The sequence below is a fragment of the Emydura macquarii genome, unplaced genomic scaffold (genome assembly GCF_026122565.2).
Source record: "Emydura macquarii macquarii isolate MOO-44397 ecotype Brisbane River unplaced genomic scaffold, CSIRO-AGI_Emac_v2 contig_2636, whole genome shotgun sequence".
Lineage (NCBI taxonomy): Eukaryota > Metazoa > Chordata > Testudines > Chelidae > Emydura > Emydura macquarii.
The window spans coordinates 39,350,086-39,375,354 of NW_027132773.1; the positions used below are offsets into that span (position 1 = coordinate 39,350,086).

At 42.8% G+C, this 25,269-nt stretch overlaps 1 protein-coding gene across 1 annotated transcript in view; it reads left to right on the plus strand.

Moving 5' to 3' along the window:
* FBXL13 (F-box and leucine rich repeat protein 13) overlaps window positions 1-25,269 on the plus strand; it is a 146,239-nt gene that overhangs the window by 77,726 nt on the left and 43,244 nt on the right. The window contains exons 12-15 of the mRNA XM_067564518.1: window positions 4,777-4,906; window positions 22,621-22,719; window positions 23,500-23,617; window positions 23,785-23,947. Coding sequence (XP_067420619.1) covers window positions 4,777-4,906; window positions 22,621-22,719; window positions 23,500-23,617; window positions 23,785-23,947 — 510 coding nt within the window. The remainder of the gene's footprint in view (window positions 1-4,776; window positions 4,907-22,620; window positions 22,720-23,499; window positions 23,618-23,784; window positions 23,948-25,269) is intronic.

A 25,269-nucleotide genomic window follows, 5' to 3' on the forward strand; every position in this document is an offset into this window, starting at 1 on the left:
AAAAATATCTTTTCCTACATTTAGATTAGTAAAAAACAAAGGTCATCTATACTGTATGAAAATATGAATTTTAGTGTTATCATTACAAGAAAATATAACTTTCACTGAGTATTTTGCAGGATTCTATCCATTTTGTAAAGAACTGAAAAAATGCCATACATGTTTTTCTTAGGATTTTTCTCCTCTGTTTGTCTTTTAGTGTAGTAAAATATTTACAATGGGATCAGTTTATAGGTCTTGCTAAGTTTTACATAAACTTGTGAGTTTGCTAGTCAAACAAAGTTCCTTTGTACAAGCAGCACAGTTGCTCATTATTATATAACTAGCGTGCAAGTTTAAGATGATTATGCAGAATAATAATCAGAAAAGCAGCAACTTCCTGGTTTATAAATCACAATAAGCATTTGCTTTCTTTGGACGGAAAGGAAAACTCACAAAGGGCACAAAATGAATGTGCAGTTTTGAGCTAAAATATGAGGATCCTGATTTGCGCTGTGCATTTGAGTAACTGGTAAAGTTGCCAACACTATATGAAAGAGGAATTTGTCAGTATGCTGCTTGGGGTCATTTTTTTTAGCCATCTTAGTGGCTTAGTGGCGATGCACTGCAATGGCAAGTAGAAGAACAAAGTTTAAGTTTTCATCTTGGGTTGTCACCTTCCAGACTAAGCGTGAATGCATTAGAAGCACTCGGCCCTTCACCTAGCATACCACGGGCCACTCTGGATGATTAAAAAATTATGTTGACAGGTTCTGACAGCAGCCCTGTCACTTCAGCAGGAAGGTTAATGGCTGTGATGTAAGGTCTTGGGTGTCAGTGGATTTAAAATCAGATGATTATCTGCTCTGAATATATATATGGAGGACTCCTGGAGAGACTAACAAACTATAAATGAGATTATTATACAGCCGTTTCCTTCATAATTATCTATTTGCTGAGGAGAGTTTTTTTAATACAGGTTTTTAGGGGGTAAAGTTTCACATACCTCAGTAGCATTGTAGTTTAGTGTTGATAGTTATAATTAGACAGAGGACTAATATTCAGTTTAGGTGTGTCCTGTATGCATATCTATTGAATAAGAAGCATTCAGAATTGCTTGGATAATAGTTTAAAAAAAGTAAATAGACAGTCAAGCAATGTTGTGATTCCCTATTCTACCAAGTTCCTGTTTTTTTCCCTTATTTCCTCAAAATCGTCAGTAGGGCATGGCTTTGCTTGAGGCTATTTGTTTTGACTTTGTTTATGGCATAGTAATGGGTTTAAAAAAGTTCAGTGGGAGTTTTTTTCAGTTTGTGACTTGAACCCAGCAAAAGCTAATTATGAAATGTGCAAATTCCCATTGATCTCTTGAGTCTACTCTGCGTCTTGTTAGTCTACAACAGTCATGCAGGTACATGTAAAAATAATGCACTTTGTCTGAGATGTGGCAAAACAATATTCAAAAAGCCACAGAGAATTGTGTATTTAGAGTAGCCAGATTTCCTAAACCAAATGTTTCTTGGAGAACTGCAACAAAATATGCTGCCAAAGGATTGCTTGAAAGCAAAGGCAAAGAATTCACACTATCCAGCTGAACTGTGTTGTAATGGTTGTAGGTAAACATCTGTTTCTGTTGTGGGAGATGCGTTTTCATCCACCAACCTGGAGGGCTGGCTGCTGGGTAGGTCCTGTCCACTTATCAAAAGAAGAAGTAAAAGGAAGCTCGGGTATCCCTGACACAGGCCAGCTGCCATCCCAATAGAGCTGTCTCCTTCTTTGATGGTAGTTGTACGCCACTTCTCTCCCCCTTGAGGAAAACAAAATTTGGCTTTTTACAGCAACCCCACATATCCCTCGAGTGCATTTTTCTCTGCTGTTTGCATAGTATATTTTGGACTTTTGAATTTGCCCTGCAGTAGAGTGATGCCTTGGGAATGTACCTGTACAATGCCAGATTCTCAGTTTGCTTCAGGCAGCCTTCCACCCTGCATCTCTGCACCAATGTTATTCTTTCTATCATTTGTAGAAAAGTCTGTGGTTTATTCTCCTTATTGGCTTAATTTTTGCCTTCTTCTAGTTTCAATTTCTTCATGTTTAAATTTGGAATGGCTTTTCTGAAGTGCCTGCCAGCCTATGTTATCCTGGCTACCCCAGCTTTCTGTTACCACCAAAAAATTAAAGCCAGCTGCTTCTGTTAATGTGTGGGTTTGACCTACCCAGGAGTGGGTCCACCGGATTGGTGGATGCCTCCAGTGTGAGAAACGAAATCTACAAATAAAGTAAAATTTCCTCTTTGTTGGGTCAATAAAATACTAGAGTTTCATTAGCAGATTTCTCTTTCCTTTCTTACAGTGTTTTTTCCTAAAATGTGTGAAAAATGTCAGCAGCAAATGGTAATTCTGAATGAAAACTGCCAAATGCAACACTTTTTGCTGAATACATGTGGAAGCAAAGCAACACTATAGTTGTTTCTGAAATTACCAGCGTGAGGCTTTTGATAGCAATCAAATTTCAGCCGCGTTTCTAGGGATGCTCAAAACATGGCAGCTCACCACAGATATGTTCTTTGTAGTTCTCTGAGAAAAATAGCTAACATAAAAGCTTTTAGTGATTAAAATATATGCATCTTTCAATGCTTCACATACATCCTACTGCTCCATATCAAGGATTCATTATTTGAAAAACCATTCAAGAGAATTGCATTCTTGATGAGTTAGAAGCTGGTTGGCCATTTCACATGTCCTCTTCCATTGTATCAAGAAAATTTATCCTCTGAGTTACACAGTTGATTTAAGATGTTGTGACCAGATGGAATTCCTCTTGGTATTTCTCCTCTGATCAAGTTATAATACTGACTTTCCAATATACATGAATCCTGTCAAAAATAACTGTGAGACGACGATTCTGGTAAATTGTTTTAAAACATCATTGTGTTAAGTTCTTGATGCCAAATGATAGAATCAAAGTCACAAAAACCAAGATTTTAGGATCTAGGTCAGATTCGGCCATAAACTAGGATCCAGCACATAGGCAATTGTAAATATGTGCTTTAAGTTAAAGATCTGTGATTTTGTTTTGCACTATTGAGAAAATTGCCACCTTGAAAATGTCAGAAGAGAGTAGGCATAGAAACACAGATCATAAAAACAGAGGGCAGAGAAAGAGTTACATAGCCATCTGTAAAGAAAGGGAGGGTGCCTACGAGAATGTTGAGCTGCTAGTAGAAGATATTGATTCCCAGTCTTCAAAATACAATGGAGTGGAAGCTTTCCCTGTATCTGTCCGAGCTCATTCCAGCTTAGACAACCAACGCTACACATGGATCGAAACAAAACTCTCAGACAACATCAAAAACATTCTCTTGTCGCAGTGTTTCCTAGAGGTTATGCCTAGGAGTGTACTCTCTGAAAAGCTAATCAAAAGTGTTGAGCATATCTGCTCTATTAACTGATGCAGATTATTCCACTATCGTGCAGAAAAGCTTGTGCTGCTAAAAAGTAACTTGGCAGTGTTTACATTTCTTTATTAAATATAGAAAGAAACAGCTTCCATTTAAAAAGATCTCAGAACTTATTTTCTATTGTCTGTTTTTGATTGCATGTTTTATTTGCCTTTTATTCTTGACATGAAATTTAATCTTAGCATGTATTTAACTTTTTTGAGCAATTACATTATCATTTTTCCTATTGCTTTCCAACTTCTTATCCCTGTTTTTTCTGCCCAATTTGGTTTAGCAATGTTTTCTCAATATAAATTCAAAGCATAAAGTCAATTCCAAAACAATGTGAACCACTCCTTAAGTAGTCAATTCATAGTGGACATTCCTGCCTCCCTTCTAAATGCTTAGTTTTTGCTGACTTGCAAAACTGGCCTGAGTATATCCCTAAATCTAAATCTCTTACAGAGCAGTATGCCTCAATCCTAATTATATGTTTTGATTTTTCTGTAAGCTTTCATTTCTGGTAATTATGGTATTGCAATACTTGTTTATTTCAGTTAGAAATTTAGTTCAGTATAATTTAGAGTCTTCAATATATTATATGTCTAAATTTGCATAATAAAAACTTGAATAGATTTAGAGAGTACAGATTCATACAATACCCTTAAAATTTTCCTTGTACATAGTTTGCCACTGTTCTTTTATCTAAGATTTAGTGTAAATAATCAAGTGTTTTCTAAAAATAACAGATTAAACTTCATTTTGAGAAGATTTAATTAATTAATATGTGTATGCATTAGTTTCGTATCTCTTCCACTTTACATTTGTTTTAATAGAATGCTTTTAAAATGTTAATGGAAACAATTACATGACCACAGAAGGTTTAACAGTATGTTTGATCCCTGTATGCTTTTAACATCCTTTGATAGAGTTCTGGTTTTCATTTCCAACAGAAACAGCTTGTAAAATCAATGGCAAAATAAATCCTGCAAACTTTCCCTCAAAGGTATATTAACTTCCAAAATATACATATGCACTCCAAACTTATTACAAAAATGTGTGCTTTTTCAATTAAGTAAATTATTCTTAAGTTAATATTTATTTGACTATAATTAGGGATAATATTATACACTGTACCATAGTACTATTTCCAAACAATTTACAATACCTGAAACAAGGAAAAAGTGTGTAAGAAAAACTACATTATTTTAAATTTCAACAAGGAGAGAATCTCAGTTAAAATCTAGCATCCAATCTTCACAGAAGTTTTAGAAAGATGTTAGCTTTGTATCTGATTTCATCTGTGTTCTGTAACACATTGTTGTAGTTACTGTTTTTTCTCCCTGTCTTTTGTAAAGGAGCTTCTCCAATTTACAATATCTGAGTTTAGCTTACTGCAGAAAATTCACAGACAAAGGTTTACAGTACCTGGGATCTGGGAAAGGATGTCACAAGCTCATCTATTTGGACCTTTCAGGTTGCGTTCAGGTTTGCATTTCACTTCTTTCTTTCATGCTGTGAGGAGGGGAATCCTTTAGGTGACTGGCTGCATGCAGCACTTAAGGTATTCTAAAGTAGTACAAGCACTGCAGCAAACTTTACAGAGGTTTTAAATTACATGACCACAGCTGCTTAAATTTTACTGAGGACTAACACTATAGGCTTTTGGCTCATATCCAGCACAGTGTCAGATCTATAAACAAAAAGTATGTATTGCATAATGAAACAAGCATTGCTTTTTGTAGCCTTAAAATAGACTGATTTAGTGTTGTGTTACATGTGAAATTAAAAATCTGAAGTCTTGAAAATGCAGTTTCTACCAAGATATCAACAAACAAAAATCCTTGTGGGAAAGCTTGCATGGGATTTCCTGAAAAGGAAATCAATCTACCATTGAGCTTTCTAATATTCTACATAGAAACTTTCAAATGAAAACTAAAATAGTGTGTAATTCTGCAATCTAAAAATGTCTAATAACTTGGAGACTTTATTTTATTTTCCTCCTAAAATTTTACTGAAAACCAAATTTTTAGTACTAACTGCTGAGTATTTGGAAGATTTTCAAATATATACTATATCCTGAAATATCTTTTCTTAAAGCACTGTGAAATGCTAGACTGTGGAGCAATAATATACTGCCAATATTTTAACAAAGGGCTTTCACATAAATTACTCCCCTGTGATGTGGTTGCCTGCTCTTTCCTTCATGGCTTGATATTTTAATAGAACCATTCTATCTATCCATCTGGATATTTACATTGCCATCATCACTGTAGTGTCTAAGCATCTAAGAAACAATGTGCTTGTGTACCAGGGGATTATTATCTTCATTTGTAAAATAGAGAACTGAGGGACAGAAAGTAACTTGTCTAAGGTCATATGGGATGCCTATCCCAGGAAATGAACCCACATCTTCCAGCCCTTTGCCATAACAACCAGATTGTCCTCCTTCTTCGAATGCTTGCCCATGTCCATTCTATGCTAGGTGTGTGGCTCCACGTGCACTGTTGCCAGAGATTTTTCCTTTAGTGGTATCTGTTGGGCTGGTTCTAGCGCACTGTGGAACTGCATGAATATGGAGCAATATAAGGGGTCCCACTGGCCCTGCCCCCTCTCAGTTCCTTCTTACCACCTGTGATGGTTGCTGGAATGACCCTTTCTTACTTAGTTTTGCACATAGTTTTAGTGTATATAGGTAGTGTATATAGTTCCTATCGCTGAGGGACTTTTCACCCCAGGGACTGGGCATATCCCAGCCCCCTTGGGTTCAAGCCTTGTGTTTCCCTTTGCAAACCTATGTCCCTGAGTGACCCACAGTCTAGTTGCTAAAAATGCTTGGGGGAAACTCATGTAAAGGACAAGTGCCAAATCTGCCTGGACTTCAAACCCCACACTAAAAAGGACCGGGACATCAAGCTAAAAACTATCCCCATGGACGCCACTATCAGACTCGTCTCAGAGCCGAGTCATTCCAAATCAGTGCCGAGTACTTCTGCGTCAGTGTGAAGTGCTCCTCTGTCACCAAGCTCTTCCTGGCACTATTCTCCATCCCCAGTGCCAAGGAAGAAGCACAACAAGCAGAACACTGAGAGAGGGCGCTTGCCAATGCAGAAGAGAGACAAGTGGGGAGAAGGAGTGAGACCCATGCCGGGCCACTCTACTACCTCTGGACCCATGTCAGCACCATTGACTCTGCTGAGGGAATTGTTTTCATATTCTTTATTCACCATATTCATAAGAACGGCCATACTAGGTCAGACCAATGGTCTGTCTAGCCCAGTATCCTGTCTCCTGACAGTGCCCAGTGCCAGGTGCTTCAGAAGGAATGAATAGAACAGGTAATCATCAAGTGATCCATCCTGTCAGCCATTCCCAGCCTCTGGCAAACAGGAATCCCTGTCTATCCTGGCTAATAGCTATTGATGAACCTATCCTCCATGAACTTATCTAATTCTTTTTTGAACTCCATTATAGTCTTGGCCTTCACAACATCCTCTGGCAAGGATTTCCATGGATCACTGTGCATTATGTGAAGAAATACTTCCTTTTGTTCATTTAAAACCTTCTACCTATTAATTTCATTTCGTGACTATTCGCCACAAGGCAGAGCAGCAAATGCCATCAGTTCTGTTCACTGTGTGGGCACAGCATGGCTCCCTCTCTGACTCTGCTCTCATGGGCAGACCGTCTACTGTACGCCTTTCCTCCATTCCTCTTGGTTCACGAAGTTCTCCTAAAAATCAAATGGGACAAGGCAAAGGTTATCTCAGCATGGCCACGCCAGCATTGGTTTGAAATGCTCCTGGACCTCTTGGTGGCACCCACTCCACCCAGACTTGATTTCACAAGACCACGGCAGGGTGCTTCACCCAAATCTCACCTCTCTGCACCTGACTGCATAATTGCTGCATGAAGAGCAGGCCTGTTCCGATCAGGGTTTGGCGGGTCTTGCTAGGTAGTAGAACTCCTTCCACCAGGCCTACCCACCTGGCTAAGTGGAAACGTTTCACTTGTTGGGCCTCTGAATGGAATCTCTCTCCATCCTGATCTTCTGTACAGTCCATCTTGCATTATCTGCTCCACCTAAAGTATCAGGGCCTGGCTCTCTCATCTATTAAAGTTCACTTGGCAGCCATCTCAGCCTTCCACCCTGCAGTGAATGGCAGATCAGTGTTCTCCCATGAGATGTTAGTCAGGTTTCTCAAGTATCTGGAAAGGCTCTCCCTTCAGGTTTATAAACCTACCCCCCACCATGAGATTTAAACCTGGTCCTGTCGAGATTCACGGGCCCCCCTTTGAGCCATTAGTATCATGCTCCCTGCTGCTTCTCTCTTGCAAGGTCATCTTCCTGGTGTTGATCACCTCGGCCAGAAGGCTTTCTGAGAGCAAAGCTCTTAAGTCAGAACCCTCTTATATGGTGTTCTTCAAGGACAAGGTCCAGTTGCACCCCATTCAGCTTTCCTACCAAAGGTGGTGTCACAATTCCACAACAACCAGGACATTTTTCTACCAATCTTCTTCCCAAAATCTCATAAGTCCGCTGAGGAACGTTAGCTTCATATGTTGGATGTTAGGTGGACCCTCATCTTTTATATTGAGAGGACTAAGCGCTTCCACAAATCCACACAACTCTTTGTAGCAATAGTGGAAAGGATGAGAGGGTTACCTGTGTCATCCCAAAGATTCTAATCCTGGATAACTGACTGTATTCAGGCTTGTTACAAGCAGGTGAACATCCTGCCTCTGGCCATTGTGAGTCCCCATTCCACATGAGCCCAGTCTCCGTAAGCAGTGTTCCTCGCACAGGTATCCATGCACTACGGGGGTTGGCAACCTATGGCACGTGTGCCAAACATGGCACGTGTGCCAAATGTAGCACGCAAGATGATTTTGAGTGGCATGTGTCAGGGACAGGGAGAGAGGCAGAGGGGGGGGGGAAGGGATGGGGCTGGGAGAAGGGAGTGGCTGCTGCGTGGTGCTGCTTGGGGCTGGGAGCAGCTCCTGGCCAGGGCACTGGGCACACGTCAGATGGGAGAAAGGCCGGGGAGGAGGGAGCGGCTGCTGCTTGGCACTGCTTGGGGTCAGGAGTGGCTCCTGGCCAGGACCAGTGAGGTACTGGGGGAGGGGAGCATGCCCCCAGGTGCCGGCCTGTGGGGGGGGCACTGGCTGGGCCCTCGGAGGAGGAGCCACCCCCCCACTGACATCTCCAGCGGCCGCACTGACCCAGCCCCTCTGCCTCCCATCCTCCTGACCCCTCCTCTACTCCGATGCTGGGCACATTGAGGGAACCGCAAGACCCCAGGCGTGCAGGGGCCATGCAGCCTTCCCAACCCCCACCGCGAGGCGGACTGGGGGCATCTGCCCCTCTCACTCCTGCCCCAGCCAGAGGGGCTGGATCAGCACGGCTGCAGGGGATGTCAGCAGGGGATGGTTCCTCAGAGGAGGACCTGGCCGGAACCCCTCCAGGCCAGTGCCCAGCGCATGACCACCTCGTTATGCCACTGCCGCCGCACCGCACCCACTACCCTTGCAGCAGGGGGGGGAAGGGAGAGAGCAGGAAACAGGCCCACAGACCCCATCCTCACCTCTGCTGCTGCTGCCGATGGGAGGGCGCAAATACAAATAGTGGCCCCCAGGTACCAGACACCCGTACACCACTGGCCAGGGCACTGGGCCCACGGCGCATGGGGACGGGCAGGGGGAAAACTTGGCACACCCCTTCCCAAAGGTTGCCAACCACTGATGCAGGACATCTGCAGAGCCATGACCTGGTCATTGGTTCATACCTTCACATCCCACTACGCTATCACCCAACAGGTGCGAGATTATGCCAATTTCAGGAAAGCAGTGTTTCAGTCAGCATGTCCATGAACTCCGAGCCCACCTCCGGGGGTACTGCTTGTGAATTACCTAGCATGCAATGGACATGAGCAAGCACTCCAAGAAGAAAAAACAGTTATTAACCTTCTATAACAGTTATTCTTCAAGATGTGTTGCTTATGTCTATTCCATGACCCACCCTCCTACCCCTCTGTCAGAGTTACCGACAAGAAGGAACTGAGAGGGTGTGGGGCCAGTGACGCCTCTTATGCCATTGCGTATGAATGCGGCCTCAGAGGGTGCTAGAACTGGCCTAATGGATACCATTAAGGGAAGAATCTCTGGCACGGAGGCACGCGCACACCTAGCATGGAATGGACATGAGCGACACATCTCGTAGAACAATGGTTACTGAAAGTTAGTAACTGCTTTTTTCTCTCATTAGACATAGCTTTAAGACAAGATAGTAATACCCAAGGAATTATTGACTGGGGAAAATTAATTTAAAAGGTAGATTTGGATATGATGTATCTTGCAGCAGTAGGCACTATTAAAAAAGTTAGATTTAAATACTTAGGTTTAATCAGAAGTAATCCTCATATCAAAATATTGCTATGGATTGTATTTGTCAGACTGACACTTTTAATGTGCCAAAGACCATAGACCCTGATCCAGCAATGAATAGTAAGAGTGTGAGGAGTGCCATTGATTTTGCTGGATCAGGGCCATGATGAATACCTCATAATCCATATAACAAACTACAAGACATGATCTGAGTTAAGTCTAGACTCGGTCATAAACTCAGTACTATTAGGCTTAGGAAGAAGAAATAATTTACATCCATTTTGTGGGGCAAGATCAATGTAGTAAACATAACCTTACTATCAAGATAGCTATATATTTTCAAATTATGTTTCTCTTTTCCGAAAATATTTGTCTCCAAAATATATATGTTACTATGGTGATTTGGGAGAGCAAACAAGGCAAAAAACTTTAGAATATCATTAAAAATTGTGACTCTTTCAATAAGGAAATTTCCAAACTTAAGACTTGCTTTTGTGTTGAAATGAACTGTAGACTAGGTAATGGACAAAAATAAGGAAGTGTCAGGATGGGCAAATTTAGAAGTGTGTAAGGCCCATTCCCCTTTCAGCACTGTTAAGCTTCCAATTTTAAAATAGGAATCAAACTCAGCTATTAACTATCGAACACACTATGAAAATTTGGAAAGCCCTTTCTGAAAAACTAATTAACTCATTTCTTTTTGGGAATACACAACCAGGGATAATTCAGGATTTCCTTAAAAAGAACGGTCAACATTTTTTATTTCTACACTTATATATATCCCCCACTCACCTTAACTTCATCTAAATTAATACCAAAAGTAATAATTTAACAATTCCAGATTTCTTCTGCTCTCAGGGTGCACATAGAAACTATTTATTGGCTTGCCTCCACCTTCCTTAATACTTTAGGGAAAACTTTGAACTCAGTGTGTTTAGAACTGCAGGGCATGATTTAACAGTCTAAACAACAGGTTTGAATTACATAGGATCCAAATCTGAACAGATACATTCCTCTCACTCACAACTGTTATCTGGTTATGGGGTAAAAAATGGAGCAGAAGTTTACTTTCAAGGACATTTGGATTGAATATGTGTACTGAGTTTTGGTATACTTTGTTATTGCCAATTATGGTGGTGTTGGTGAATCCCTGAAAGTGGAGTCCTGCAGAAAGAAAGGAGGAGGAAAAAAAGGCATGGAGACACACTGTCTAAAAATGAGAAAATTGATAGGCAGGAGAGGAGAGCTCACACTACCTCTCACTGCTCTCTCCCCTTGAGCCCAGCTTTTTGTCTGTTGTGAATAATTGTTATTTAATAAAGACCTACCCTGTGAAGAATAATAATCTTAAGTTGTATCTTGCATATGGTGGTTGCAGCTCACATTGATACACAGTGCAAGCTGGACAGCAGTCATAGCATGGCAGAGCGCTGTTTACAAAGACACCTTATTATTGCTCATTGTCATAGTGGCTCCTCAAGGCCTCACTTATTCAATGGCCCCCCGTTGTGCCCATCTAATAGCCCTGACATATGGTTGTTCATAGTCAACTGCAAGGCAACCCACCTCTGCTCTCCACCCAGGGGAAAACTTTTCACCCTTAGCTTCACAAATATTATGAAGCACATAGCAGGCAGCTATAACCATGGCAATATTTTCCTCATATAGATCTAAGCTGCCATAAAGGCATCGCCAATGAGCTTTTCTTCTGCCAAACTCTCATTCAATGGTAATTTGGCACCTTCTCAACCTGTTATTGAAGCGTTCCTTGCTGCTATCCAGATTGCCCCTATAAGGCTCATTAGCCATGGCAGTAAGGGGTAGGCTGGGTCTCCTAGAATCACTATGGGCATTTCAACATCTTGCATTGGAATCTTTTGGTCTGGAAAGAAATTACTTTTTGCAGCTTTTGGTACAGGCCAGTGTTCCTGAAGATGCATGTGTCATGCACCTTCTCTGACCAACCCAAGGTGATATCACCCATAGTGATCCACAAGTGCTTGCAGTACCATAGAGAAGTACCCTTTTCTATTGATGTACTCCATCGCAAGATAGTCCGGAACCAAAATTGGGGTATGTGTGCCATCTATTGCCCTGCCACAATTAGGGAATCCCGTCACTACATGTGTGGACAGACACAAGCATAATTACAGTGCTTTTTGATCATCGTTATAATTTGCGTTGACAACACTTTCTAGTGTAGACAAGGTCTTTGTTAATGGGATATGTTGCTATATTAACAAAGATAGCAATCTACAGCTTTCTCCTTATATTAGCTAATGTCCACCATGCAAACTCAGGGAAGCATGGAGTAAAAGTGAAAGTGCCTTGCTAACAGCAAACTGTGGATCAAGTTGTGCAGAACACCAATAGATGCACCACTGACCTAAAAGTTAAACTCATTCATTAGAAAATGGTGTGTAGAGTATACTGGATGCCTGTTTGAATAAAGAAGCAGCAGTAAATGAAAAAAAATTGAGAAGAGAATGGAAATCTGTTGTAAACTATATGGAAATACTTCATTGCAAATTATTTTTGGGAGGGAATAAGTAGAATGTGTATTGTTTTTCAATAGCTATCCAAAATAACAGTAAAATCTTTGTCAGAGGATCTTAACACTTTCATAAATATCACTGGGACAATTCTTGCTACAATACAGTATGTTTGTTGCTTAAGAAAAGGGAGAGCCGACAGAAAGCACCCTCAATGGCTGCTATCCTATAAAGCCTTTGGGGGCCTCCTGGCTATTCAGTTGTGGAGGATATCCCCATGCCTTAGTGATACATACTCTTGGCAGTGTATTGTAATGCTGTTTTAGGCACTGTGTGACTGACCAAAACTGCGCTTGTCTCACAAGCAAAATTACAGATTCCATCTAGGCCAGTTGTCATACATAAAATCATGGAAAAAGAAGTCAGAAAACTCAGTGAGTCTCAGGGCAGCCCTGGATGTGTTTCTTTCCTGGCTGATTTATGATCAGTCAGCCTGGGATAATTTTGTCACAGTTCGAAGATTTCCTTGTGGCTGAGAGCTAAATTTTGGAGCTTAGACAGGAAGAAATGGGGAGCCCATGAAGCTGAAGATTTCCTCTCCCTGCTGCTTCTGCAAACCAAACAGTGTTTTTTTGATGGGAAGATTTTTCACTATCAGGTTCAATATTGCAGAAATAGCAATGTACAAAAGATTTGAAAGTAATTAATTGTCATTAGATTGTTATCTAGCCAGCTCAGAAGAAATATTTTCAGTTAAATAAGAGGCAGGAAGATTTTCAAGAAATTTGAGACCAGATTTTCTCCTGTGCCAAGGTTTGGTTACCATGAAGGATTGGGGGGGGGAAGAAGGTGACATGTTAAGGAACAATGTCCAGCTCATTGATTCTCAAACTGCAACTACCCTATCCACAATGAAAATTAGAACAGCCTAGGAGTTGTTTTAACGTACAACAGTTGGCTGTAGTTCTTAAGAGATCATACGCCAGCGGAGCATTGTTCATCATCCTTTCCTTCCATGGCATGCTGCTCTGTACACTGAGGTTAGGGTGAACGTATTGGCATAAGAGTTGACTGCACAGGTTTTATGATCTCTGTAAGTTCCCCCTCTATCACCCCCACTGTGACCACAAGGGAATTCTCAGGTTGGCAACTGCAGACAAGAAATACAGTATTAAGTTCCAGTTACAGGCTCTTGAGGAATCTCAAATGTAAGAATGTCTATTAAAGAAATTGAAATTCAAAATAAATTGATTAGGTAGTTTTGTGAATATTTATACATTTCTTACACACAGTGGTCTGTCTCCAAAGTACCTTTGCATAATTAGCAGATACTGTCAAAAATAAGATTTATCTGATATATTTACTTTTGAGAATAAGGCAAAAGGTGTAAATATATATAATATTGCAGCAGGCCCTATATGTGGACTAACTAAATTATTCTAATCTCCTCTTAAAGCCGTTTCACAGCTGAACTGCCTCAATTTTGTGCCTTAGAGCCATCATTCCACAGTTAAAAAAAAACCTTTTCAGAGTTCCCCACCCCCCAAAAAAAAAAAAAAATCTGGACAGTGATCTTATTGGCTGGCTCAGTATAATTGTTTTTGGCTTTGTATTGAGTAACATACTTAACTGCTGCTATTTGTGGTATCAGCTTGCCCTTGGTCAGAAAACAATGTTTTTCCAGAGAAAGAGATTAAAAGTCTTTTAAGTTATAGTTTAATTTACTGAAAAGTTTATTGAACTCCAGAAACTTGAGCTACAACCATGCTGTTCTTACCCATCTGCATGGCTAAATTTGAACTGACTTCTTACCACTCTTCCTAATTTCTGCAACCCTTTTTGTCTCTTTACCATTAGTGTCCCCTTCTCGGTTCAGCACTTTCTCCACCTCTCCATACCCTGTTCTGAATCACAGTTCTTTCCCAGTTGCAGTACCTCTATTATTCCTCCACCAACAGCAGAAGACTGGATTTCACTGTTGAGCATGCCATAGCTGCCCACATCTCTTCTTGCTACAACCCTCTCCACTTGCTGTTTTCATCAGTACCTGTTCAGTTTCCAGTCCTTATGTGCATCATCTGTATCCTTTCTTCATCCTTACTAAAGACTCCTTGTCAGCATACCACTTTTCCAGCTCTGCCCCAATCAGCCTTTGCTGACCCTTACCATACCTTCATTTCCCAGTTGAATTTCTGACTTCTCTGCAATAGGTTCACCCCTCCTGATGTCCTCTTTTCCCTAGTGATGGATGCAGACAGAGACCAGTCCTTTCCCACACTGCTCATATCTTCCACAGGTGGAAGTTTGTGCACAAGGGAAGTAACTAATGAAAATTCCATCTCTCTTTTAATGGGGGGGGTGTCAGCTGATCTGGCTGAAGGCAGTCTAGCCTAGTGGTCAGAGTGGGCATCAGGCATTGATGACTAGGGTCAAGGGTGGAATCAGTAGTCAGAAGCCAAAGCCAAGGGTCAAACCAGAGGGAAGAAACTGAAGGAAGCAGGTAAGGAGGGATTCAAATTAGGGGTAGGACAGAGGCAGGGCTGGGTGCAAGGCAGGGACAGCACAGAAGCAGGCACAGTGGTGGTAGCACTGAAGCAGGCACAGTGGTGGATGTCAGCACTGAGCATCCAGAAAGCTGCTGCTGGCCCCTGCAGCCAAGCGGGTGATGTGGCCAGTTAGGCAGCCTGCTGCAGGCCAGCTGTACTGACAAGGCTGCCTGGAGATTAGCTCTGCTGCAGGCCCTGATTCCTGACAGTAAGCCCCATCTCAAGAGTGCTGTTTAGGGGTCATGGGGCCTGATTTCTCAGAGCAAGCATGTTGAAAGGCGTGCAGGAGATCTGGGTCATGGATGTGTTCTGCAAGTTCCCATGAATGTTTGTCTTGGCTCTATCTGTCCCAGTCTGTCACTGGCTCCTTGTGGAATCTTTTAATCCTGGGGGAATTCTATGCCAAAAAATTAAAAATTCTGCACACAATATTTTAAAATTCTTCAGAATTCTGACACAATCAGACTGGGTCTGAATAGAGACTTGGAATGGTTATCTCATTACAAGAAGTAATTGTCACCGTTCACACATTCTCGCCCTCTAATCAACGGTTGTGATTAGGCCTCATCTACTCTAACTGAATTGACTTTGTTAGCACTTGCCCTCCCCATTGTTGTTTCTTACCCTTGGATGTATATATATATATATATACTTCCTATCTGTGATTTCCACTTCATGCATCTGATGAAGTGGGTTGCAGCCCATGAAAGCTTATGCTTATGTCACGAAGCCTTATCTTTCTCTTTCTCTTTCTCTTTCTCTCTTTATCGTATCTGCTCAATATATCTTTTAGAATCTTTGTGCTGAACAGTCTCTTTTTCTCTAGCTGACCTCTGAATTTAAACGTTTTATTAGGAAATGTTTAAGCAAAAAACAAAAAAGCAACGGTCAGGGTTTACAAGGCACAGTAATACAATATACAATATCCAGGGATGGTATGCAGTGGGGGGGTTGGGGGTGATTGGGGATCAGGGGGTGGCAGCAGCATGATGAGCTGTGGCCCCGTAGGAGGGGCTGGAAGTGTGGGACTTGAGGGTTGCAGGGGGGTATATGGGGAGAGGGGGACGCTATCCAGTGTGGGAGGAGGGTCCCTGGGAGGCATTTGCCAAGGAAGGCAAGCGAGTGTGGGAGTGGAGGTCTGGGGAGTACAATGGCGTGCAGGGAGATATATGGGGAGGGGGGGACGCTATCCATCGTGTGGGGAGGATCCCTGGGAGGTATTTGGCAAGGGGAGCAAGCGAGTCCATGCATAGGGGTGGGAGTGTGGGTCTGGGGAGGACCATGGTGGGGTGGGCTACAGTATCCCAGATGGGGGGTGGTGGTGTTAGGTTTAAGGTTTACAAGGAGATATATGGGCATGAGGGAGCATTTCAATGTATAGGAGAACCATTGGGGGCATGTTTTAATAGAAAGAGTATATAGGTCTATACGGGGTGAAATGTCTCTCATTAGTCCAGTGTCCCTCACAGTCGATTGGCAGGTCAGTCCCGTCTTCTCCTGTGTGGTCTTCGCGGCATCCGTTGTTGCACCCACCGCGACCTCCGGTGGCGCATCCACCGCGACCTCTGGTGGTGCACCCCTCGACGAGGCCGCTCGGGTGGGTGGAGTCAGCGGGACTAGCTGGTTCCAGGGGGGGCTCTCCGGCCCGCTCCTCCTGGTATTGCTGGTGTCCAGTGATATGTTTGACATATATATCCCTTGACCACCGGATGGTGTCTGACACCATGAGGCGTCTCATGAGTTGGGCATAGCACCGACCCACACTGCAGGCCCAGAGCACGGGCTCGTTGCGGGGGTCCCAGGCGCCCAGGGTCCCAACGATCAAAGTGTGGATGGTACAAGCAATTCTGCAATATTGGAGCATACTTCTGACTCTTACCATACTGTTCTTCGAGTGCTTGCACATGTCCATCCCAGTGAAGATGTGTGTGCACCCTGAGTGGTATATATCGGGTCGGTGCCAGCGCTCTCTGGTGTTGTGCTCATATACGCTGGTATAAGGGGCCCTGCTGACCCTGTTCCCCTTCAGTTCCTTCTTACTGCCCATGTTGGTTGATAGAACTCCTTTAATTTCTCAGGCAATTCCTCCTAGTGGCTTTTTCTACTTCCTTAGTGTAAATGCTTATTGTAGTTTGGTAGTTAGTAGTTAGTTCTAATAGTTTAATAGTTAGATAGTTTTGGACGTTTCCACACTTAGTTAGCAAGGTTGTCCACCTTCCTGGTGCCCGGGCATGCCTCTGTTGCTGGGCTTCAAGCCCTGCGCTTCCTGTGGCAAGTCAATGCCATTGAGTGACCTGCACTTGAGTTGTCTCAAGTACTTAGGGGAATCTCACAGAAAAGACCACTGCCAAATTTGCAGGGACTTCAAACCCCAGGAAGTTTGAAAAAGACTTCAAAGACCAGGAAGCAAGTTTGAAGGTCCTTCTCATGGAGGTAATCCTAAGACCCGCTTCGGAACTGCACTCGGACTCAGCACCAAGCACCTCAGCTTCAGTGTATAGCGCGCCTCCCACTGGGTGTGAGTCTTTGCACCAATTTTCATCTCCGGTGCCAAAGAAGAAACATAGAAAACAGCAGGAGATGAGTTGATCCCTGGTGCCAAAGGCAACGTGATGGACCATGGGGACCATGATAGAGAGAGACCTGCATCGAGCCCTTCTTCCTCCCCAGCACCGCAACAACAGCTGCCTTCAGCTTCAGTACTTCTGCAAGCTCTGCTGATGCCAGGATGACAGGGTGTCTCCTTCAGGCAGACAGCATACAGGCCAGTTCACAGTCTTGTTGACTCTGGAGGCATTTGCAGTGACCAGGGACCTACTCTCCCTACCAGTACCTGTGTTCCCGGAAGTTCAAAACTCAGCACCACTGGTACTACTGAGTGGCAGAGAGCCATCTCCCAGACTTCACCTGGCACTGCGACCACCCTCTAGGGGAAAGCCCCCTTTGGCAGACTCTGCATGATCTTCTCCGTGATGCCAATCACTGGCACCGAGGGGAATGGCAGTGCCTTGGTCTCCACACCAGTCATCTTCATCACCATCATCTACATCAGAGTCTGAAGTGGGGTTTTATTCTCCCACTGTCATAGCCACCTGCGCTGCTCTCCATGCCATTCGTATGCTACTGTGGTCCCAAGTACAGGGGTGCCACCAAACACTTGGCCACTGGATCCATGGGGACGGTGCCTATGCAGTAGCCATTTTGGAATCCATGGGGGTTTACCCCGGCCCATGGCACCCACTCACAACAATCATACTCTGTGGCCTTGGAAAGTAGGGCACCCCCAGTACTGCATTGAGAGACCCCTGACCCAGACTCCGGTACCAAACCTGGCAATGAGCCTCAGGAAAAAGTCACGCAAGTCTCAGCTGACACAGAGGAAGGAACAGAAGCTTCTCAGCCAGTCATAGCCTCTTCCTCCTCCTCCTCCCCAGATGAGGCAGTGGTGGCAGCAGGACTGTCCCTGCCACAAGATGACCACAAGACCTACCAGGACTTGTAAAGGGACTGGTCTGAACTTGGGTGTACAAGCAGAGGTTGTCAAGGAGACAACACATAGCCTCCTAAATATTTTGTTGGGGTCTAGGGCCTCTACCACTAAATGAGGTCATTATGGAGCCAGTCAAAGCACTGTGGCAAACCCCTGCCTCCCTGCGAAGCACACAAAGCACAAATAATTTGTACCAGCAAAATGATACAAGTTCCTTTTCTTGCACCCTCCCCCAAGGTCCCTGATTGGGCGGCCACCAACTAAAGGAATTGACAAGGTCAAGCGTATCCATGCCCAAGGTGATGGACCCAAAGGTGAGGGACCCAAAGAAATTGGACCTGTTCAGCTGAAAGACCTACCCCATGGGGGGCATACAGCTCTGCATACCAAACCAGCAAGACTTGCTAAGCCACTATGTTTTTAATATGTGGGAGTCCATGCTAAAATTTAAGTACTTGCTCCCTCAGGAATCTAGACAAGAATTCTCTTCTTAAATTGAGGAAGGAAAAACAGTGGCAAGGGCCTCCCTACAGGCAGCTCTAGATGTTTCTGATTCTGTGGCCAGATCAATGGCCTCAGCTGTAATCATGCACAGAAGCTCGTGGTTGCAATCCCTGGGGTTTCCTCATGAGATGCAACAAACCCTCCAAAACCTCCCCTTTGAAGGGTCCTTGCTCTTTTCAGAGCAAACAGACATTACATTCCATGGCCTTAAAGACTCTATGATGACCTTAAAATATCTGAATCTTTGGCAGTCTCCAGCAAATACTACAGGCCCCAACAGACTGGCTGATACTTTGCACAGTCAGCCAGGCAAGATCAACAGAGGAGGAAGAACTTTAAGTTCTTGGTTCCTGAGATAGCAGTTGAGATGATGCAGGTCTAGGATTGGTCAGTGTTCACCCTTAGCTTTCAGGATTAGGAAGTAATAGGAATAGAATCCCTTTCCTCTTAGGTGGAATGGAACCTCTTCCATGGACTTCGTATTCCAATGGTTGCTCATGAGAAGGGTCCTTGAAGAGGGCCAGGGTGGGGAGCTGGAGTAGACAAAAACTGGATGGCATATTCCACATCTACTGTTCTTAGAACCCAACAATCTGAGGTAATGTGGGTCTAGGCACTGAGGAAGTGGGAGAATTGGTTGGAAAATGAGGAGATAGCAGGATCCGGTGTTGAGGGGATTGTAATGTCGACCTCAAGTGTCTCGTGAAAACTAGTCATTCAAGCTCCCCAAGAGTCTGGGGCTGGTCTGCATTGGTCCTACCAAGGAGGCTATCAGAAGACGCCTATGTCTGAACCCCCTGTTCCGCATGGTCTCTTTGGCTTCCATCATTCCCTTCATGGATCCAGGGCATTGGTATGCCACCCTTAATCTAAAGGACGCATATTTCCACATATCAATTTTCCAAGGCTGCAACAGGTTTCTAAGATTCATTGTGAACCAAGTTCATTACCAGTTTGTGGTTCTTCCATTCGGCCTGTCAGGTCTTCACCAAATGTGTGGCTTTGGTGGCAGTTTTTCTCCAAAAAAAAAAAGGAGATACTTCGATGACTGGCTAATCAGAGGTCGGTCCAAGCTCAGGTGGAATCTGACATCCATCTCATCTAATTGACCTTTCAGGCACTAGGACTATTGATAAACAACCAGAAATCCACCCTTGTCCCTGTCTAATGGATAGAGTTCATTGGTCTGGTTCTCAACTTCATGCAGGCGAGGACCCTACTTCTGGCAGATCATTTTCAGTGAATAACAGCCCTGATAAGGTTCCTCCAAGCTCACCCAATCATCATAGCATGAAAGTGTCTAAGTCTTCTGGGCCACATGGCTTCATGCACATACATAGTGCAACATGTGAAGCTACGTCTCAGACCTCTCCCAGCCTCGTTGCCCACGGCACATTCTCCTTCACATCATCACCTTAACTTCCTCACGGTTCCTTTTTAGGTCCTCGATTCACTGACGTGGTGGCTGAACCTCTGCGTAGCATATGCGGGGGTACCCTTTTCGCAGTCTCAACCATCAGTGTCCCTAGTATATGATGCATCAGTCCTAGGCTGGGGAGCCCATCTAAGTTCCTTCTGGACTCAGGGCCTCTGGTCTCAAGAAGAGCTTTCCCTCCATATCAATGTCAGGGAGCTTAGGACTGTTTGCATAGCCTATCAGGCATTCCTACCTTACATTACAAACAAAACCATTTTGGTTCTCACAGACAACAGCCAGCCATTTTCTACATTAACAGCCAGGGTGAAGTTTGCTCTTCCCCCATATCAGGAAGCAATTTGCATTGCATTCTCAATCAATCTAAAAGCGTCCCACCTTCCGGGAACACTGAACCAGCTGGTGGATCACCCCAGTAGGTCTTTCTCCTCTTACCACTCGGCCCGAACATCACAAGGGACATCTTCCTATGGTGGGGGACTCCCCTTATAGACTTGTTTGTTACCTGAAACAACAGGAAATGCCACCAGTTTTGCTCCCTGTGATGCCATAGCCTGGGGTCTCTTACGGACGTGTTCCATGGACAAATCACCTGTATTATGCATTCCCTCCTATCCCGTTGATACACAAGGTTCTGATGAAGATCAAGCGGGACTAAGCATGGGTCATTCTCATAATCCTGGAATGGCCTAGACAACATTGGTTCACCACCCTCTTAGGCCTTTCGGTGGAGGTCTCACTACTGCTTCTGCTACACCCAGATCTGATCTCCCGAGACTGTGGTCGACTGCTTCATCTGAACCTCAGCTCCCTCCATCTGATGGCCTGGAAGCTTCGTGGCTGAGTCCTGAAGAGTGAGCTTGCTCAGAGCAAGTCCGTAGAGCCCTACTAGGCAGTAGAAAACCCTCCACCAGGGCCACCTACCTTGCAAAATGGAAGCAGTTCTCCATCTGTTCCTCCCAACAGGGAATTCCACTTACGCAGTTCTCACTGCATCTCATTTTGGAGTGCCTTCTGTTTCTGTAACAAGGTCTGGCCCTCTCTTCAGTCAAGGTTCACCTAGAGGCCATCTTAGTCTTCCATCCCAAAGTCAATAACCAATCCATTTTTTCACACAAGACGGTTATCCGTTTTCATAAAGGCCTGGAGAGAGTATATCCCTAGGTAAGAGAACCTATTCCTCCCTGGGATCTGAACCTTGTCCTGTCAAAGCTCACAGGTCCACTGTTTGAGTCACTAGCAATGTGCTCATTGTTGCACCTCTCCTGGAAAGTGGCCTTCTTAGAGGCCATCATTTTGGCCAGAAGGGTTTCAAAGATACAGGCCCTTACCTCAGATCCCCCATATATGATCTTCTTCAAGGATAAGATATATCTGTGTCCACAGCCATTGTTCCTCCCAAAGGTGGTTTCACAATTCTACTGCAAAGTAATCTTCCTGCCGATATTCTATCCTAAACCGCATGCGAAGAGAGAGAAACAACGCCTAAACTCTTTGGATGTTAGACGGGCTCTAGCTTTCTTTATACAAAGGACCAAACCATTCCACAGATCGACTCAGCTGTTCATAGTGACAACAGAAAGAATGAAGGGCCTTCCCATCTCCATCCAGAGAATTTAATTCTGGATTACTTCATGAATACTTCATGCATACATATTTGAGCGTGTTATGAACTCGCAGGTGTCCTACCCCCAGCTACCCTGACTGCTCATTACACAAAATTGCAGGCCTCCTCAGCTGCCTTCCTAGTGCAAGTCCCTATTCAAGATATCTGCAGAGCAGCAACCTGGTTGTCAGTGCACATGATCTCAATGCACTATGCCATCATGCAGCAGGCTAGAGATGATGCCAACTTCGGCCACGCAGTTTTGCTGTCAGCCTTTCCTTGAACTCTGAGCCCACCTCCTGTGCAACTGCTTATGAGTCAACTGCATTGGAATGGACATGTGCAAACACTCGAAGAAGAAAAAAGGTTACTAACCTTTCTGTAACTGTTGTTTTTTGAGATGTGTTTCACATGTCCATTCCAAAACCCACACTCCATCCCCTCTTATTGGAGTCAGTAGGTAAGAAGAAACTGAAGGGGAACTGGGTCTGTAGGGCCTTTTATACCAGTACTATGAGTGTGTGGCACTAATAGGCACTGGAGCTGAGCCGACGGATACGAATAGAGGAATAAATTCCAGCAACTGTGTGTGGGGTGCGCACACACCTACATTGGAATGGACATGTGCAACACATTTCAAAGAACAACTGTTACAGAAAGGTTAGTAACGGTTTTTTTCTTTGTTCAGTTTCCTGCAAGATGTAAATGCTTTTTTTAAATCAGATTTCTTTTTTTTTTAAATCAGATCTCTGTTGATGGCTTCAGATATATTGCAAACAGCTGCAGTGGAATTAAACACTTGATAATCAATGATATGCCAACTCTTACAGACAAATGTATTCAAGTAAGAAATTGAAAACAATCTTGCATTTAGGGGACATTTCTGCCATTGAATATGTGTATACCTTTCACGCTGACTTCAAAGAGAGTTGTTCATATGGAATCCAATTGGGGAATTTCATCCTTAATCACTTTTAACAAGAATATATATTTTTAAAATATTTTTAAAAATCACCAAACAAATTAGATCAATTTTATACCAGACCAGATTTATAAATCCTTTTTATTCTTGATTACGTTCAGAAACTTTCAACAGCTGTTCCATCTTTTCCCATGGATGCATTGGCACAATCAAAACATGATCTCCTAGCATATGAATAAGACATATTTGGCTTTATTTTGTATTAAATCAAAATTTAGCTGGCCATTAGTATAGAATATCAGGCCAATCACTGATTTTTTGCGGACAATTACCTGTTGATTTTAATTAGGAGTTCTGCAGAAAAATCGAAGGGTCACAGATATGGTAAAAGCTTTTCAAGCTTCTTCAAATCTAATTGTTATACTAGATCCCTACTCTTGTGTTTCTGCCCCCTAGTATCTGTCAGGTCATTGATTTCTTTTCCTTGTGTTTCAAATGATGATAAAAAAATAATGCAAGATTTTAAATTGATTATCTGTACCATTGGTCACAGCTTAAAAGTTTAATATTAACATTGGGTTATAACTATATTAGAAGAATACACAATGGTTATTAGATCAATGAACAAAATATTAGTTAGCTTTTGGCTACATAACATACCATGTAGCTGTTCTGTTTAATCATCCTTTGTTTTCTTCAAAGGCTTTAGTTGAAAAATGCCAGCAGATTATGTCTGTTGTTTTTCTGGACTCTCCACATCTTTCTGATGTAGCTTTTAAAGCACTTTCTGAATGTAAACTTGTCAAGGTCAGAATTGAAGGTCAGTGACTTTACAGTATTTCAGCAGAATTATTAAATTATGCTTTTAGAGTCTGATCTGGCTCATTTGAAATCAGTAGGAGCCTTTCAGTTGATTTCAGTGCAGGTTTGGATCAAGTCCTTAATGCATGGCTAATACATGATTTATACCCTCATGTATTTCAACAGGGAATAATCGGATTACTGATATAAGTTTCAAGTTGATGAGCAAATCCTGCCCACAAATCAAGCACATTTATATGGCTGATTGCCAGAAGATTACAGATGTCAGTCTGAAGACAATTTCTCCGTTGAAGTATATTCTGGTATTGAATTTAGCAGACTGTGTAAGGTAATAAATTACATCCAGTTTTCTGTGATCTATTTATTTTAGTAAAATGATTTCTATTCCTATTAAGATGAATAGATCTGTTAGAACTTCTTTCAGAGTTAAATGATCTTACTGTGCTAAAAATATATTAATTTATTTTTTAAAATATTGTATATTTGGTATATTTTTTGTTCCTGTGGCATGTTTTGAAAAATACATTGGATATAAATATTCATTAATACCAAAATCTAGCAAAGCACTTAAACTTGTGTGTAACTCTCAGCACGAGTAGTCCTAGATATATACTTAAGAGCTTTGCTGGATTCAGCCTATAGTGAGGATAGTACAAATAGAATAGAACGTACAGTGGGACAAGGCAGTTAAAGCTTAGGGGTTTTTTTATTAGCTTCTTGAAGATGTAAATAATGTATGTGAACTAGGAAGTACTAGAATATAAACAAAACTACCTTCTTTTTCACAGTTATCAGCACAAAAGCTGCAAGTTGCATTACTGCAGAAAGATAGATTTGATGTAAAAACTGTTTTCAAATTTACATTTGTATTATGTTATTAGAAACAAAGCCAATTAACAAATAGATTGTGGACCAGATCCTGCCCCATGCTCCAGAACAGCACAAAAGGACCCTAAAACTGTCCACATTCCAGGTTTTCTGGTGTAGTGGATGTGTCAGGGAGGGATGGGGGCAAAAAAAATATTTAAATCTTGGCAGTGGCCCATTAAATAGTGCTGATTCTGATTCTGTTTTTGTGCAATTAGGTTGCTACTTATCTTGAGATTTCTTGGGTCATCTTAATTTTAAGGGGGCTACATTCACAAGCAATTAAATCACTGTTGGGCTTGCTGATGCTGCATCACAATGTGATAACAATGCATGTAAATATAATTTATGCTGTGTTGAGATGTGCCACTCTAGTGGCGTGGCATCATGATGGTGGTTCCAGCATATGGGAAGACAGCTGCCTGAATTTTCTGTTTTAACACTTAGGCCATGCCTGTACTAGAGAGTTTTACCAGTAATATTTTTACGAACATACAGCTGCTGACATTGTAACATTGCTATTGTGTGTACACACTTTGCTGATGCTGCCTGTCCTCACTATGAGAAGTTGTACTGGCAAGACACACATTGCTGTGGCCAGGCTTCCCAGCATGCACTGCATGATCTGGCATACTGCCTTGTGGGACATTTAGGAAGTGCATTGTAGGGTGTCAGCATTCCTTTCAAGAAACTGTAAGAGAGCTTAGATTCAAGTTCCCACAATTCGCTCTACTCCAGTCTCCATCCCATAATCATATCTTTTTTTGCTGTTTTTTAAAATTC